The 17,922-nt window shown below is 42.0% G+C and overlaps 1 protein-coding gene across 6 annotated transcripts; it reads right to left on the bottom strand.

Moving 5' to 3' along the window:
- Nucleotides 1-294: 294 nt before the first annotated feature.
- Nucleotides 295-17,828, bottom strand: RABEPK (Rab9 effector protein with kelch motifs). Of its 6 annotated transcripts, none has more exons than XM_032478426.1 (8): nucleotides 17,786-17,828; nucleotides 12,098-12,156; nucleotides 9,508-9,665; nucleotides 8,022-8,174; nucleotides 3,798-4,043; nucleotides 2,898-3,047; nucleotides 877-1,026; nucleotides 295-606 (listed from the first exon to the last, which is right to left on the bottom strand). In XM_032478426.1, the coding sequence occupies exons 1-8, from the start codon at nucleotides 17,798-17,800 to the stop codon at nucleotides 317-319; spliced, it is 1,221 nt and encodes a 406-aa protein (XP_032334317.1). In that variant the 5' UTR covers nucleotides 17,801-17,828; the 3' UTR covers nucleotides 295-316. The 6 variants fall into 6 exon arrangements, with proteins under 6 accessions (XP_032334317.1, XP_032334319.1, XP_032334318.1 ...); XM_032478428.1 differs by having other exon boundaries at nucleotides 3,882-4,043; nucleotides 17,786-17,807; XM_032478427.1 differs by lacking the exon at nucleotides 17,786-17,828 and adding an exon at nucleotides 13,607-13,682.
- Between the last annotated feature and the right edge of the window lie 94 nt (nucleotides 17,829-17,922).

The raw sequence follows: 17,922 nt of genomic DNA, 5'->3' as shown, positions 1-17,922 counted from the left end.
TTCAACGTGTTAATGTCCACTGTGATTTCTACAGCTTTTGTTGGATGTAGCAATTACGATTCTGCAACATTCTTGTGATTTGTATTCTTAACCAATCAATTACTCAATTATCTGGATTGTATTGCTGGTAAAACCCTTTATATAATAGAGGTTTTTGCACTGGGCTATCTAGTTTATCTCTTCGACACCTAAGTAGTAAGAGCAAGAGGGATATAATATATAGTGCAGAAAATATTCTGGGGCTTTAAAACAACTAAGAATTAAGCTTTTCTGAAAGTAATTGACATTTAAAAGTAATAAAAATGTGGGTTTTTTATTAATCAACTACAGTCACAATACAGTCATCATAGATTTCCCCTTCTGTATTCATCCCACCAAATACAAAGCAAAGTGTGTCAGTCTGACTTTCTTCATGTGAGTCACCACCTCGGCTTACTCCTTTCTCAGTGGAATCTCCTTTCTCAGCATCACAGTGTAGCGTGGCAGCATTTGAATCTTCTTTCTCAGAAGTACACATCACTGGCCATGGAATGATACACATGGAATGGTCCAATCGTCCAGGGGGTAGAAAAGTATCAAATTTAAGCAAGGTCCAGTGCTGCTTGTCTATGTTGGGGGGAAAAAAAAGTCACTGTGTTTAGAAATTTCCAGAAATGCTCAGTGGTGTGCTGTATCATTTGAGCCCTAACAGAAACAGTCAATAAAAGGGGAAAAACCTAATGGCATTGTTACTGTTTTGATGTCATTCCCTAAAAAGGTGGTTTTCATTCCTTTGGATTTAGATGTAAAGGGACCAAACTGAAAAACGTAAGTATTGTGATACTTTTCAAAGAATGTTCACTTTTGTTTAAAGACACACAGTGAACAGGTGCTCACCTATATGATACTGGTACATTGTGTCCAGTGCTCCTGTGGGAGTCATGCCTCCAAAGACATATACGTGTTTCCCCACAGCCACAGCTGAGTGGGCAGCGCAGCCTGTGGGAGCTGCCCCGGTGGGACTTAGCTTCTGCCACTTCATGTCACCTGCCAAGAGAAAGAACATGTTCTGGCACAACATGGCCCAGAATGTGGTTTCAGCCTTAACTGTCAGACTCCTACAAGCTAGCAAACCAGTCAATGAACATCATTCATTAAGAGCTCAGAGAGAATATAGTAAGGTTTAGTGTACACCGAAATTACCTGGGGGAGCTTGAAATTCTGTTTGGGTAGTTCAGGGAAGCGGGCTAGGGGTGGGCTCAGTAATCTATAATTTTTGGTTTTTTTTTTTTCATTTTTTTTTAATGGAAGTACTAGGGATTGAGCCCAGGACCTCATGCATGCTAAGCACACACTACCACCGAGCTATATCCTCCCCACCATAATCTCTGGTTTTAACAAGCATCCCAGGTGATTCTGATGTAGGTGGTCTTTGGAGCATCCTGAGGAATGTGATGCAATCTTTGGTGACTGTCATCATCAACTATTTTGGAGCCCAGAAGGAGGTGAGGTTCCAAGTGTGTGTGTGTGTGTGTGTGTGTTTTGTGTGTGTGCATACACGCCTGTATATTTTAAATACTAACATTTCCTTAGAAAGCAACTTTGTAAGCAATGGCTAGACACTTTAAATATTTTGCTTACTTTATTCTCAAAACAGTCATATGAAATTGCTCTTATTTCTGCCTAACTTACCTTCTTCTTACAGATAAAGAAACAGGGTAAGAGAGGGAAAGAGACTTGTCTAAGATCCCACAGCTAGCAAGCGGCAGATCTAGAATTGTACTCAGGTCTGACTCCAAAACCTGTGTTCTCTATGCCTCACTCAGCACCTACTCCCAACCTATTTCTGCAGGGATATTTGTACCTTTCAGACAAGCATTTAATTGAGACAAGGTATCACTGGATTTTAAGTTTAGAAAACCACTCGGGTAAGAAAGGAAAAATAGCCAGGAAGTAGTTCCTCATGCAAGAGAAAAAGACTTTCTTTTTAAAAAAAAAAAAAAAAAAGCATTAAAACCCTGTTCAACTGCCTGCAAGGAACGCTTCTGTGAAGATATTTTCCATCTGTCAGTTCAAGGCAGGAGTCCAGCATCTCAGAATTAGAAGGGAGAATCACCAAGTCCAGCCAAATATCCTAGCCAATGCAGGGATCCCAGCCAGTGTCACGTGGCTTCAGATGTCACCAGACCAGAGAACCCATTGTTTGGCAGGGCAGCCTGACACACTGCACAGCAGTTCTCATGCCTTCTGCCCACAGTTTCAATTCTTGTAGTCTGGAGCAATGCAGAACACGTTCATTTGTCATCCGTCCACTCATCAATAGATATGCACTCACCACCCGCAGCCTGCCAGACACTGTGCTCAGTGCTGGAAATACACAGGGGACAAAAGAAATAAAGCCCCTGCCCTAAGGGAGCTCATAGTCTGAAAGAATGACCCAGAAAAGAGTCCAGGCTCTTGAGGGCACATCAGTCCTTCAGATACTTAAAAACAATTCTCACGTTCTCCCTAACTTTCCTCTTCCCAGTGTTTTTTAACCATTTATCATCACAGTTCTGGTTGTCCACCTCAAGACACACTCCAGAAGTTATCCAAGCCCCTCACGGGCATGAGGGTAACAGCTAATGCTCTAAGGAAATCCAGTCGGGAAACACAAAGCATAATGAATTATAATGAAAAAGCAGGGTTATTGGAAGGGTAAGAAATAGTTAATGGGTAGGGACATGGCAAACGCTCAGGAAATACTTGTTTTATTGCTATTAATTTTCATTATTGTTCAGGTCACATTTGACAGAATCTAGTGAAGATTCTGCTGACTAGTCAAGTTTACCCACGCCTAGAAGCAAGGCTATAGTCTGTCAAAGCACATTTTATTTAATTCTAAGTAGATGAGCCCCTGTGCTATCCATCCAACTTACTGATATCAATGCAATGGAGATCATCATAGAATTTGTCCCCTGCCAAGCCTCCATGGATGAAGAGCTTTGTCCCTGCTGCCACCATCACGTGACCGTGCCGGGGGGATGGAGGATTTCCAAGTGTCTCTGGCTGTGACCAGGTCAAGGTGTCTAAGAAAATAAATTCATTGACATCAGATGACAAAGCTACAAAGCAAGGACACGAGGAATACACCCATCTCACCTCCCAGCAAGCAGAGATGCTCCAAGCAGATAGCAACCTGTAGATCTTTCACTCTGATTTGCCAACCCAACCCTGGCCCCCTTCCCTCTACAGCCTTCACAGCATCAGATGGCACACTTCCAGAGCCAAAGCATTCACTACCTAATATGCCTGGCCCTTCTACTGAGCATTAAGGAAACCACACTTTGCTTTGATTTAAAAAAAGACCTCCCTTAAGTTTCTTCAACCTAGAACTGCCCCAGAGTTAAAGAGGAGCCTGCTTCAGAGTCTTCTCTTTTTTAAGACAATACCCTTAATTAAATTGCTGGAACAGTGGTGGGGGGGAATAGACTACTTTTAAAGTTAGCAGGGCCTGCTGAAATGGTTGTATAGGATAATGGTTAGAACATGGGATTTGGTGTTAAAACTGGGATATTTCATGGAATAACCATGAGGCTTTGCACCAGTCAATTCTTAGGAATGGCTAACAGTGTATACCTGTGTCTGGGGAGTGGGAAGGAAAGGCTTAAGGGGAAACTTGTACATTTTTTACCTTATAAACCATACTGTTTAAAATTTTTTAAATTGATCAATTACTCCTTTTTAAATGCAAGTTTCACTATGGGTAGAAGCTATCAGCTAAGAGATACACTGAAGAAGTCTAGAAGTGAGACAGAGCCATGTTGTCATTTTCTAACCTCTGCTTCCTACGTCAGGTAAGCTGCAGGCTGGGTGGCCCTGACCAGGTAAGTGGCAGCCCCAGGGTGCCCCGCAGTCCATACTTGCATCAAACACATGCAGCTTCACATCCTGCACCGGCTGGGCACCTCTCTCTCCGCCCCCAAAGACATACAGCTGGTTTCCAATGGCTGCCGATGACATGTGGAATGTTCTTGGGGATGGTGGTGGGCTCGTCACCTCTGGCGTGGTCCAAGTACCAGTTTCTGATCCAGAGAGAAGGCAGGCATCAAAAACACCCAGGCTTAGGGGAATCTGACATTGACTCTGGGGCTGGGCTGGGTCACCTTTCGAACCCCAATCCCCAGTGGGGACAGCGTAGATCCAGGCAGGGATCTCATGCCACTAAAGTCAAGGAGGGTAGGGGGCAATCCTTAGAATTTGCCTAGATAGACTCAAATTCCCAAGATTGAAAAGTCACAAGTATAATTAAGAATGAGGTCAGTTTGTTTTTGGAGGCCTTCAAACATCCTCTCTGAATCCTCTTCCCCTTTGCTGACTACCCTGCCCTATGCCCACTCAGAAGAGCCCAATGTCTGCTAAAATTCATTTCCACTAGATGCGAGAAACCAAATGTGCCGAGTTTCTCAGGATATGTGGCCATTAAAGGAAAGTAGACAATATTATCAGTTTCAGTAGTGGTAGTAATAGTCCCTACTAATCGGTAAGTGCTAAATAAATATTAGTTTCCCCATTTTACAGATAAGGAATTAAAGCAAAGATAGATTAAGCTGGGATTCAAATTCTGATTCAGTAACACCAAGATCTATGTATTTTCCACTCTTCTGTCTTGAGAGTAAAACTTCACCACCTGGATAGTGTATAGAAGCTTCCTTCTTTTCGAAATGAAGCATGAATTTTATAGAAACACATACAGTAACTGAGCACCTTCCTTGTGCAGAACCGCTTCCCTGAGCACTCTGCCATCCCCACTATCCTCACTCAACCCTGGGAGGCAGGTGGAAAGCATTTCTTCCTTTGCACATGAGGGAACTGAAGCTCAGAAAGTGTAAATCCTTTTCCCCAGGTCATTGTGTTGGTGAGTAATAGAGCAGGGCTTTGAACACACATCTGTCAAAACTCCCATACTCACTCCACTATAACAGACCAGGAATTATTTCTTGCCTGAGAAATTCTGTGCCTATTGCAAAGGTCTTCTTCACTCAGTATACAAAGTGCCCCATGAAGCATTTGTAATAGGTGTGAAACTCAGAATATGAGCCTAGAGACCAAGCAAGTCTCAGCCTATATCCAAAGCAAAATGTAATTGTCTCAATGAACTTATTTATAAAACAGAAACAGACTCACAGACATAGAAAACAAACTTATGGTTACCTAGGGGGCTGGGGCAGGGGGGAGATGGGAGTGGAGGAATAAATTGGGAGTTTGGGATTTACAGACACTAAATACTATACATAAAATAGATAAACAGCAAGATCCTACTACATAGCACAGGGAACTATATTCAATACCTTGTAATAGCTTATAATGGAGAAGAATATGAAAAGGAATATATATATATTATATATATACATATATATATTATATATATATATAAAATATATATATAACTGAACACTATGCTGTATACCAGAAAGTAACACAACACTGTAAACTGACTATACTTCAATTAAATTTTTTTAAAAATGCAATTGTCTCTGCAGCTACAGATCTTGGAGAGCTTTTGGCTCTGAGAGGGAGTTAGAAGGTGTCCAACCTCCAGGGTAAGAAGATCCTGGGATCGTGTTGCTGCCAAGTCAAACACTAGTACAAATAATCAGGAAGGAGTCCCAAGCCAGTTGGGGGACTTGCCTTAGTAACAAGAGCAACTAATGACTCACAACATTTTTCATATTTCTTGGGCATGGTGTCAAATTATACTTTCTAGGAGAGAAAAAGGATCTGGTGGAAAAATCAATTCCTTTGACAGAAGCTTTCCAAATTCTTACTGTATTTTATTTAAATAGATTCCATCATTGAAAATCAAAGGCCAGAGTTCCAGAACTGATTTCCATCTGCCAAACCATAGTTACATCAACCACAACAATGACGACTGAGCATTAACTACATGCCAGATTTGAGTTACTTTAAATTCTTGCCAAACTTAACAAGGTAGGAATTATTACTATCCCAAAGTGACAGACAAGACCAACTACTGTACAAATAAATCTACTGTTGATAAGAGGAAACTGGGCAAGAGTTGACTGCCATGTGAAAAATGTCCAGGTTATTAGTAATTAACAAAATGCATACTTAAACAATTAGATACAAGTGTTTTTTTAACCTATCAAATTAGCAGTGATAATTAGCAGTATTAAACATGCTTGGAGAGAGGGTAAGTTGGAAAAATATTTTTGGAGAGCAATTTGGTAGCATGTACTAAAAGCCTTAAAGTTCAGTGTTTTATCTAGTTTTATGTATAAAAATTTCTGGGCATGAATGCTAAGACAACAATTTGAAATACAGTCAATGACTTCTGAACAAAGATGTTCACTGCTTTGTTATTTACAATGATAAAAATCTGAAGACAACGTAAATGTTTAAAAAAAACAGAGCAATTAAGGTATTGTCATAAAACTGAGCATTACAGAGCCATTAAAAATGATTTTAACAAAGCCTTGTTGTTAATAGGGAATCATTTCTGTGGTAATTATGAAATTAAAAAGAAAAAGACACAATAGTTTAGTGATGAAACAGTACGATTTCAGGCTTATAAAAACGCAGAGAAAATAGACAAACAACAAGATTATACTGTATAACACAGGGAACTATATTCAATATCTTGTAGAAGATGAAAACGAATATATGTATGCTCATATATGACTGAAGCATTATGCTGTACACTAGAAATTGACACAACATTGTAAACTGACTATATTTCAATGAAAACATATATAAACAAAATCCCCAATGGGTACCACATGGTACCCCTTATAACTCCTTGAATGGAATATATCCTCCCAAAAAAGGAAACTTAAAATTTAGGTATATCACAGTTTCAGGCCTCTGAGTATCAGGGCTAGAGATATACAAGTGTAAGCTTCCTATGTGGAGGCCTGGAAGTCGTCACTTTGCAGGGCTGATGAACAAGTCTTTTTTTTTTTTTTTTTAATTGAAGTATAGTCAGTTACAATGTGTCAGTTTCTGGTGTACAAGTCTTAATATCATAGAATTGGGCCTATTAAAATTTTTTTTTAAATGCAGAGAAAAGACAGAAAGGAAGTACACAGAAACTATTAAAAGCCTTAATGTCATAGGATTGTGGATGGCTTTTGTCCACTTATTTACACTTTTCAAATATTTTACAATGAATATAAACCATATTTACAAAGAGAAAAGAAATCTATCTGACAAAAAGTCAAGTCTACCTCCTGCAGGTGGTTCAGCAATATCCTTTCAGTAGTGATGCTCCTGAACCGCTTCATCTATGATAAAGCTGCCAATGAGACTGGTCAGGAACTTTGCACTTTTTGAATAAAAGAAACATACTAGGAGGATCTAGGTCAGGGTTTCTTAACTTTGGCACTATTGACATTTTAGATCAGATCATTCTTTTTTACACACAAAAAAATGTTTAATGGAGGTACTAGAGATTGAACCCAGGACCTCATGAATGCTACATACGCGCTCTACCACTGAGCTATACCCCACCCACCTTGACCAGATGATTCTTTACTGTGGGGGCCTGTCCTGTGCATTACAGGACATATGGCATCTCTGGCATCTACCCACTAGATGCCAGTAGCAACACCCTGCCCTGAGGTGTGATAACTAAAAAATGTTTCCAGACATGGCCAAATGTCCCTAGGCAGGCACAACTGCCCCCATTTGACACCTCTGATGTAGGTGACTTGGGTTCTACCTGCTTCAGTCACTGACTCTCTGGTGACTTTAGGAAAGTCACTTCCCCTCGCTGGACCTGATTTGCCCACTTGGCATAGCTGTTCTCTGAAGTCTCTTCTAGCTTTGGCTTTTAAGGAATTGATCATTGTACACATTACGAGGAAAACAAAATGGAATTTTATTATTTTCAGATTCTGTTAGAAGTTAAAATTCCTATTTTTTACAAGGTCAGCAAAGTTAAATGGATTAGTCAGTACAATCCAAACGGGGTTTGGTACAGGAACTGGAATTGGATTTATTCCAATTTATTTTGGTAAGTAAAATAACCTTTGGCTACTTACCAGGATTCAGAACTTGTAGGCAATTTCGATTTCCTGACTGGTTGGCACCTCCAAACACCCAGATGCTGTGAGGCGTGCAGGAGGGAACGAAGCTGGCATGCTCGTACCGGGGCAAGAGGCCCTCCGAGGTGGCTAAATCCCACTGGTGCATTCCTAGAAAACATTTCATCAAGTTCCTAGATTCAGGGCTATCAATGCTTATACTGGTTGACAAACTTGGGGGAGGGTAGTAAGGAGAAAAGGGTCAAAAGCATAAGTGAACAACCATCAGATCACTTAAAGGGAATGTGGTCAACCTACAAAAAGTTCTACAGCAGACACTTTGGGGACTGTCTACCTAGTCCATAACCCTCTTGTATGGGAACTGTCCCCACTCTCCCAACTCCAGGGACAAGTCCAGAAGACTTGGTTGTACTACACTTTGACTTTCTAGACTTAGCTGATAAGGTCAAAGGTAGCCACTGGACCCAAAATGGGCCAATCAGATCCTCTCTCCCAAGAATTTGGAATTCAAACAGATTTCTGGATTTGGGTGGCCATCTTCTATTTGGGTGTGGAGAAGCAGACAAAGCCCAAGTACGCAGAAGAGAAGAATGAAACACCTACATAAAGAAGCAGATCCCCCCAGAGAGAGTGAGGGAGGAAGTAGACAGTCTTCGACAGCTTTCCAGTTCCTGCTTCCACTCTCCTGAGGCCTGAGGCTAGGCCAAATTTCCTGCCCTTGGAGTCTCCCCCCTCCTTTTTTTTTTTTTTTTTGCTGGTTTAAGAGAGTTTCTTTTACCTGCAACTAAATGATTCCTGGCTTTATAAAACAACTTCACAGTCTCTTAACACCTAACTGATTAGTTATTTTAATCAGTAAGCAGCTTAGATAAGAACTTCACAGGCATTATCCTGTTTATAAATGCCAAGTGAAGCAAGTTATTTCCCCCACTTTAAGGGACACTGAAACCCAGGAGGTTTAGGTGGTTTAGCCAGTCACAAAACTAGTAAGTAACAGGTCACAACAGAGTTGTAACTGAACTGGACAATGAGCTTCTTGAGAGTGGAAAGAGATTAATTTACCTTTGATTTCCTAGAGCAAGGTGTAGAAATTCAAATTCCTGTGCAGGATTGGAGGAAACTGGAGAATGAGAGCCCCACTGATAGGTGGCAGCTCAGGTACAAATAACTGTCACCATGTAGACATACAGGCCTACTGATGTCAGATCTTCAAAATTATCAAGAAAGGCCAAACCATTTCAAGTTTTATATGCAGGCTCCTGTACATTTGGTTAGTAAACAACTGAGATCAAAACAATAACAGCAATGTTACATGGACCCAATAAAACATGTAACAAAACACCAGGTTTCTTCTGATGTGATGTTCATCTTCTTAGAGGAAAATCCTGCTGTCTGGTCTGAACCAGCATTCTTAAGAATGGTCATGGCTGGCAGCACAAAACCCTGCTCTCTGGCCATAGGACTTCCCAGCTGCTGGTCTTACCCAGATCCATGGTGTGCACATCTGAGAAGCTCCTGTTTGGATCTGCTCCCCCAACAATGAAGACCTTCCCACTCTTGGAGTCACCAACAGGGGGTAAATATGAGCAGCTGTGGCCAACCCGAGCACAGGGGCTGTCTCCAGTCAAGGTCAAGGTGTACCTGAGGAAGGAAAGATGTATTCAGGAGGCCTGAGCAGAGACTAAATGCAGCAGTGTGTTCTTTCCACTCCTCATGGAACAGTAACCAGGATGAAGGGTCTTATACATACACAGACATTTAAGTCATATCCAGCAAAGTAGCATTTCCTTGATTAACAACGGTACCTTCCACTTGCACATGACCTTTGACTTTTCAGTTTTGTCACTACTTTCATTTCACATTAATCTAGTGGAGATGCCCTGGGTTAGTAATTGTCCCCATTTGGTAGATGGGGAAACTGATACCCGGAAATGTTAAGTGGTCTGTCCAGGCTCAGGTCAGTAGTTAGGAGCACAGTTTGCAAATTCAGACAGATCTAGTTCAGATCCCAGTTCAGGTGCTTTCTAGATATGTGACTTTTTGGAAATCTCTTAACCTTTTCCGAACCTTAGTTTCCTCATTTGTGAAATGAAGATAGCAATAGTTCTCACCTGTGAAGAGTAAGGTGCAATCTTGTTACAGACTCAGTAAGTGATGGCGAGCTTTATGTGCAATCACATAGGAACCAATGGTCCCAAAGCTCTTGCCACTAGCCAGTGATGCTTCACTCTGCCAACAAATATTCTCCACAATTCACTGATTTTTAAGACCTTTTCCAGATTACTCATAAAGCTCGACCTGATGGAAGCCAAAGTTAGGACTTTGAAAAAATCAAATACAGGACCCATTCACTCTGCTCTCTAAAGTTATTCTGAATGGTGACAGAGAAAGCACACTTGAAGCTTCCTAGTTGGAAAAGAAAATTCTGTAGCTGTTTTTCAGGTTCAGTCTTATTTGATCTCTCTGGCATTTGGTACTCTGGGCTCTTACCTCCTTCTCATACCTTTCTCCTTAGCTGGCTTCCCTACACCCCTCCCTTTTGATTCTCTTCCCACCTGTCTGGCTGTGCTTTCTGTTTCCTACTCTGACTTCTTTCCCTCCAGGTTCCCCCCAACCCTCATGGATTCTTTTCTCTTCTCCTCAGTCTAGTTTGCTTACCTGATCAATTTGACGCTCACTGACGGCTTCAGTTACCACCCATCTACATATTGTTCATCAGTGATTTCCAAATCTCTATTTCTGTTCCAGATCCCTCTTCTGACATCCAGATTCACATATTCCATTACCACCCGAAGGGTTTCTAACAATGTACCATGCCTGCTGCTAAATTCATTACAACCCTGGTTTCACTGAATCTGCACAAAACCCTTTTGAGAACAGTACTAAAATCATCATTTGAGTTTTACAACTGAGGACGTGAGGCTTAGAAAATTTAAATAACTCATTCAAGAGCACACAGCTATTCAGCTACATGGTAAGTAAGACAAAAGAAGTCCCTGCCTTCATAGACATGACAGACTCATGGGGAAGAAAAACATTAAACAGATAATTTCACAAATATCAATTTCATTTCAATTGTGCTATAAAGGAGCATAGAACATATAATATGACAACATATCATAGGGGACCCTACACTGTTCGGAGAGGTTGGGGAGGGGTCAGAGAAAGCTTCCTGAAGAAGCACCATTTGGTCTGGGATCTGAAATATGAGTAGAAGTTAGCTGGGCAAAGAGAAGAAAAAAAGAGAAGGGGAAAGAGTGATCCAGGTAGAGAGACCAGCACATCTAGTTCATGAATGGGACTGCAATGTTACAGGAAGAGGAAAAAAACAGGATGAGTTAAGGGACTTGAGGCAGGGACATATCATGCAGGGCCCAGTGGGCCATTTTAATGACTCTGGTTTTTATCCTAGACCAATGGCGAGGCCCCAGAGGGTTTTAAGCCAGGGAATACCATGATCAGATTAATGATGGAGACAGAGCAAGAGTGGACACAAGGAAGCCAGAACAGTGGCTCTCCTCCAAGGTCCAGCAGAAGTATTGCTTCCTCTCTAGAGCCTTCTGTGAGCCCTGCTTCAGCACTGATCACTTTTCATCACCATCACCTGCTTAGTCTGCAGCCCCCACTACTCTGAGTCTATTCACCTTTATACCTTCAGCACCTACAAAGCAGCTGCCCCTGATGGGCCAGTGTCTGTTGTTGAATGAAGGGCTGGTTGAACCAGCAGTCAAGAAACAGCGAAGTCAGTTTTATTCCAACCCAATTCCTTGAAAATCTGAAAAAAGTGAGTCACGGCTTGGGGGAAGACACAGTGTTGGAGCTGAGGATGCCAGATGGTCAGTGCCTTATTCTTGCTGGTAAATGGATTTTAATAAAATCAACATCTGCTCTGTGATAATTATTGCCCCACTATCTTTCCTCTGAAGACTTTCTCAGACAGTGTGAGTCTAATTACCAGAAACTGCAGACAGTTTCATCTCTACCCTTTTTCATAGATGACCAAATATGTTAGTAAACTACTTATAAATGAAACAAAAACTCATGTGTTTCTGTCTGAATTCTTCCTTACAAACCATGTTGCTTTCCTGGGCTTTTCGCCAGGCTCCAAGACTGGCAGCTGCTTCATGGTGTCCTATACATAAGAAAGAAAGGCACTTTTTAGACATTTGTCTTCTACCTAAAACATAGAACACAACAAATCAGGTTACTTCCCTCTTTAGAAACTATCCTGTTTTATTCATTCATTCATTCATTCATTCATTCATTCAATGAAGGTACTAGGGATGAACTTGGGACCTCATGCATACTAAGCATGTGCTCCACCACTGAGCTATGCCCACTTCCCAAAAAACTTTCCTGTTGATGTACCAATTTCTAGGGCCTGATTAATTTTAATAACCATTACCAACTTTTTGATATAAACTTATCTTTTGGGGAGGCAACTATAACACAACCCTTTTTTTTTTTAAATGGGGGAAAGGCAATCAGGTTTATTTGTTTAACAGGGGTATTAGCGATTAAACCCATGACCTCGTGCATGCATAGCACTCTACCCTCCCTGCCATAACACAACTTTCTTAATCCAATTACAGGATTTTTTTTTTTTTTTTGGCTAAAATTTTCTGTATGTATGTGGTTTTCATGGGGGAGGGGTATATATTTAAATCATTTTCAGACATTATAAGGTGTTTATGTTCATCAAAAGATACACCATTTTAAACGGCTGAAAAGTACTGAACTCTAGGATAAATCCTGGCCTCAGCATGACATTCAAAGCCTTTTGGCCTCAATCTTCTTTTCAGGAACTCACCTCTACAATTTCTTGCTATAGTGGGCTGTTCTTACTATATTTGTTCCTCTAAAATGGCAGGCCCTTTCATAACTTGCATTCTGTACTGCTTCCTTTACCTGAAATATCCTTTCCCTTCTCGTCAACTAGCAAACTCATAGTCAAACTCCAAAGCCCAGCTCAAATGTCCCCTCCTCAGTAAAACCTTCCCTGACTTTCTGCACTCCTTGTACATCCTCAAGTTACTTTCTTCTCCTCTGAAGGTATCTATTAGGATCACCCTGAATGTAATTATCTATTTAAAAGTCTCTAGGCCAGATTGTAGACTAAATTCCACTGGACCAGATTCCAAGAGAGCTGGGCCTCTCAGATTCAGAGAACCTATCAATGGGCCCGGTATAAAGAAAATGGATGCAATGGGCCCGGTATAAAGAAAATGGATGAGATTTCTGAGAGGTGAATGGGTAAATCCAACCTTCAGCCTAAGCCACTGACTGCTGTTTCCAAAGCCCAAAGCTCAGTGGGGTAAACTTCATATGGACCAGGACTTCCAGCAGCCGCCCCTGCCAGGCCCATCCCCCAGTCCCAACCCCGCATGGCAGCGGTAGGGCATAGAAGACAGGGTCAGGAGAGAACAGGCTGGTTCCTCTCCCTCAATGTAAGGGAGCCCGAATAGGTTTCCTTAGCGCCTTCCACCCGGCCCAGCTCCACTCCCCTAAAGGATACAGCCGCCCCCACCCGTGACCGGTTCAAACCCTGGGCCTGGAGACCCCCAAGCTCCGGACCGCATTACCTGCGGCTGCTCAGGCCAGTCCCGGGCCGTGGCTCCGCCCCAATAGGGGCGGGACCTGGACCTTCGCTCCTCCCCCAGGTCCCGGAAGAGCGCCGCGGCCAACCGCTTCCCCGCCTCCCTGTCCCCAGGACTCGTCCCCTTGGGCGCGCCCTTGGAAGGGGGTGGAGAGAGGTCCTCGCGGCCCAGGGTGTCCACCCCGCTGTGTGTTTCTCCGGAGCTGAACTGGCCGGGTCGTCCTTGGGGCCCTACCTCCCCGCGGAGTCAATAAGCCATGGCTACTTGTAAACGATTTACAAGCGAAACGCCAGGGATTGGGCATCCACTTAGGTGACCCAAATCCCCTTGGCAGCTGGGCTGTCCTAAAGGAGCTAGGATATTTTCAGTTCCAGCGGTTGTTAGAAATGGTTTCTGAAAGGGAGTGTGTTAAATGTGCTTTCCTAAGTGTGAAATCTCCGTGCGCAGTCTTTGGGCCAGTTCAAGCTTTGGAGCCTTAAATAGCCGACTCATTCCATAATTAGTGTCTGTAACTATGGCAGGCACTATGCTGAACCAGGCAAACCCGGCCCCTGGCCTTCTGGAGTTTACAGTCTAACTAAAGAGAGAGATTAAATAGAAAAACAAATAACTAGGTACGTTTTTTAAAAAGTGTACGGAATAAAAAGTTCATCAAGGAAAGTATCTATTCTTGGGGAAGTTACTTTCCTCTGGGCACCAGTGTCGCCCATCTGTAAAACGGAGCTAATAAGACTTTTGTGACATGGTTATGGTGGGGAATACATAAGCTACTGTATATAAAGTGCTCAGTGCCCAGTGGCTGGCAACAGAACTGGTCCTCTGTAAAATGTAATGCTATTATTCCTAGCTGGAAATGAATTCTAGACGCCAGTCCTGAGTTTGAGGTGTTCATCTGCATTATTTCTGGTCTCCTTCATAACCATAGGTTCCCTGTGGCTTCCTGAAAGTGGAAAGGTGGCTCACCTGTGTCTATGTTTCAGAGAACCCCATAACCACTTAGGAGGGCTGAAGCCAGTTGTATCCCAGGAAATGGAGGAAACAGCTTAGGAAGGAAACCTCAGGAGCTCCTGCTGTACAGAGGTTCCTCAGCTCTAGAATGGGAATGGTAATTACCTACCTCAAAGAGGGAGCAGTTGAGAGGATTTTATGGTACTGGTGAGAGACCAACTTGGTAAATCTTTTAGCTACTTGAAACCATAACAAAAATTTATTGACAACATGGAATTCACTGTCTGCAGCCCTCTTCACTGCTCAAATAACCTATTTCAAATACCCGGAGTCTTGCTGAGTTCCCATATTAATGGAAAAATCTCCACTGACTATCTGCCAAAGAGGAGTTTCCTGCTCTCCTTCAGCAAAGAAAACTAAGGCCAGGTTGGCTCTGCCATATATCCATGTGCATCTAGATGGAGATTCTGGCTCAGGGGCTGCAGAATGTCTTTAGGCTAGATCCATTTCAAGATGCCATGCTGGAGTTGCATGTAGACAAGAAAAATTGGAAGAGGTTTGTGGGCAAACTAGCAGTCAGTTTTCATTGTGAGACCTATGCTTTTAGACTAGAAATCACATTTCAGAAAGTGTTGGAATGAACTTTTGAAATCTATTTTTAAACTGGAATTCAAGGCCCAGAGAAGCTAAAACGACTAATCCACATAAATGGCAGAACCAGGAGCCTGGATATTCTGTTTCGTACAAAGAAGATTGAGAACATATTCTAGTCAGCAAGCTCTGTAGGCTGTCTCTGTAACAAACCACCCAATGTGTCTATTACCTTATCTAAGAACTCACCCAACACTGAGGACAATTCCTTCCTTTCTCTCTGCTGTGAATGTCAAGAGTGAGGTTAACTGAATGAGGTGCGTCTTCAGGAGGGAGCTTCTTACTGCCAGACAGTTTGATAATGTGAGGACTGCCCCCTATTTTCATTGGAAGGGCATAACATCTTTCATTACCTACTTGTTCACTGACTTATCAGTAAGGGAAGCAATGATGCTAGTGACACCTTCCTTTCAAGTAATTTACAGTTTGTAAAGCATGTTCATATCCATCTCCCTATTTGTCTCCCTTCCCAATTCTGAGAAAGTATCTTGAGTAGGATTAATTCTCAGTTACTGAGGTTCACAGAGAACAAGTGAATTGTCAGCTGTTCAAAGTAGATTGTTAAAAAAAAAAAAAGCATTTTTGAGCATCTTTTCCTCATTTGGTATTTTTTTCTCCAAAAACTCTAACCGTATTATCCCTATACTTTTTTTCCCCCCTGAAGTCTTAAATGTTATCTCACCTCTTCAGAAAGGCCTTTCCTGCCTAGCCAATGTTCAGAGCTAACACTCATACTGCACTCACTGTACACGACATTGGGTTTTTTTTTGGGGGGGGAGGTAATTAGGTTAATTTATTACTATTGCTTTTTTTAATGGAAGGACTGGGGATTGAACCCAGGGTCTTGTGCATGCTAAGCACATGCATTCTACCACTGAGCTATACCCTCTCCCCTGTACATGACATTGTTTTAAACCATTTCCGTATGTTGATTCTATTAAACTTCAGCACAAGCCTAGAAGGTAAGTATTCTTATCATCTCCATATGAGGCAGACACTGTTATTATCTCCATATTGGAGCTGAGAAAACTGGAGCAGAAAAACGATGAACAACTTTGTCAAAGTCACACAGGGAGTAATAGAGGCTGGACTTGAACTCTGGCCATTTGGTGTTTGAGTCTGCACAATTTACCTCCCTTGTATTGCCAACCTGAAGTAGGCCTCTTCAATCCCATTTTTCTTACAGTGCCCCTTCTTTCTCTTTTCACCATTAATCATACTCAGTAATTAATTATTTGCTCTTTTATATGTTTGTTATCAGATTGTAAGTCCCACAGGGCAGAGATCATGTTTGTCTCATCCACATCATAGGTACTATGTAACTATCCAATAAATGAAGAAATATATGCTTGTGGGCACCATTCTACAACAAACTTTTAAAAATTAATTCTACTTTGAGACAATTTCATACTTACAGAATAGCTGAAAGAATAATACAAAGAACTTCACCCAGAGACCTCAATAAAGTTTAGCCAAATGTTGCCAAAATACACTTTAGGGCAAGAGGTTCCAGTCTAGGGTCACTTGAACAACAAATATTTACTGAGCACCTGCTACTATTGGATTATCTAACAGTCTCCTAACTGGTCTTTCGGCTGCAATCATTGCCTCCTACAGTCTTATACAGCAACTGAAGCAATCCTTTTAAAATGAGTTCGATCATGTTACTTCCCTGCTCAAATCCCTGCCATAATTGCCCGTTACATTCAAAGTAAAAAGCAACGTTCTTTTTTCTCATTTCCTCTCACCTTGACCCAACCACACTAATCTTCTTGCCATTTCCCAAAGATTCTAGACATGCTTCTGTCTTAGGGCCTCTGCATACTAAGCATGTGCTCTACCACTGAACTGTAACCCCTACCCCCAACTTTGTTGGTTCTTAAAAATGCATCACTAGGTCTCCCTTACCCTGCTGTTCTTTTCCCCGAGCACTTATCACTTTCTAATACGCTCTACAGTTATTGTATTTGCTGTTTATGTTTTGTCTCCTGTACTAGAATATAGCTGCAGGTTGAGGACAGATATCTTTGTCTATTCTGTTTGCTGAATATCCCAAGCGCCTACAGCTCTACCTAGCACATAGTTAAGTGTTCAATTAATGGCTGTTGACTGATGGAATGTTGACAATATACTGTCGGTTCCTGTGCTTGGTGCTGGAGGTACAATTACAACAAAAAACTTCCCTGCCCTCGTAGGACTCACATTGAAGTATACTTAAACCACCCAGATCTGTTCCAGTTTGGCTCCTCTGCCTATTCCCTGTGAGATCTGGGCAAGTTACTTACCCTCTCTGAGCCTTCCTTTCCTATTAATCATTATGAGGATTAGGCGGAAAAACAGCATTTGTATAGCGTTTAGAATAAGAGGCGCTTTAATATTTGTTTCCTTTCTTTCCAGGCTGGCAAGCTGGTAGCCTGACATTTCTGCCATGGGTTTAGGCAAGGTTTTCACAAGGCCTTGGAAAGGGGCAAACAAGCTTACCCAATTTTTAACTGAAGCTATTCTGGTGAGGGAAAGCTTAAAAGGGTCGGAGTGAGGAAACAGGGAATGGCTGGCGTCACCTACTTCGCCGTTTTGCATCAGGTAAGCCTCGCTGGGTCCCCAGAGGTGCAAGTCTACAGGAAGGGAAGGAGGGAAAAAGAGGAGTGTTTGGCCACGGCGGAAAACTACAAATCCCAGCACTCCCTGCGGCAGAAAAACTA

This window comes from Camelus ferus, chromosome 4, assembly GCF_009834535.1.
Source record: "Camelus ferus isolate YT-003-E chromosome 4, BCGSAC_Cfer_1.0, whole genome shotgun sequence".
NCBI lineage: Eukaryota > Metazoa > Chordata > Mammalia > Artiodactyla > Camelidae > Camelus > Camelus ferus.
The sequence above is the reverse complement of the archived record's forward strand: the minus strand, read 5'-3'. Positions and strand labels throughout refer to the sequence as shown.

What these genes read in the sequence shown, in the direction of transcription:
- RABEPK (XM_032478426.1), bottom strand. An exon ending in CCTACAAGTTCTGAATCCTG is followed by an intron (nt 4,044 to 8,021) that starts GTAAGTAGCCAA and finishes TCTCTGGATCAG; the next exon opens with AAACTGGTACTTGGACCACG. An exon ending in ACCTGACGTAGGAAGCAGAG is followed by an intron (nt 3,048 to 3,797) that starts GTTAGAAAATGA and finishes TTATTTTCTTAG; the next exon opens with ACACCTTGACCTGGTCACAG.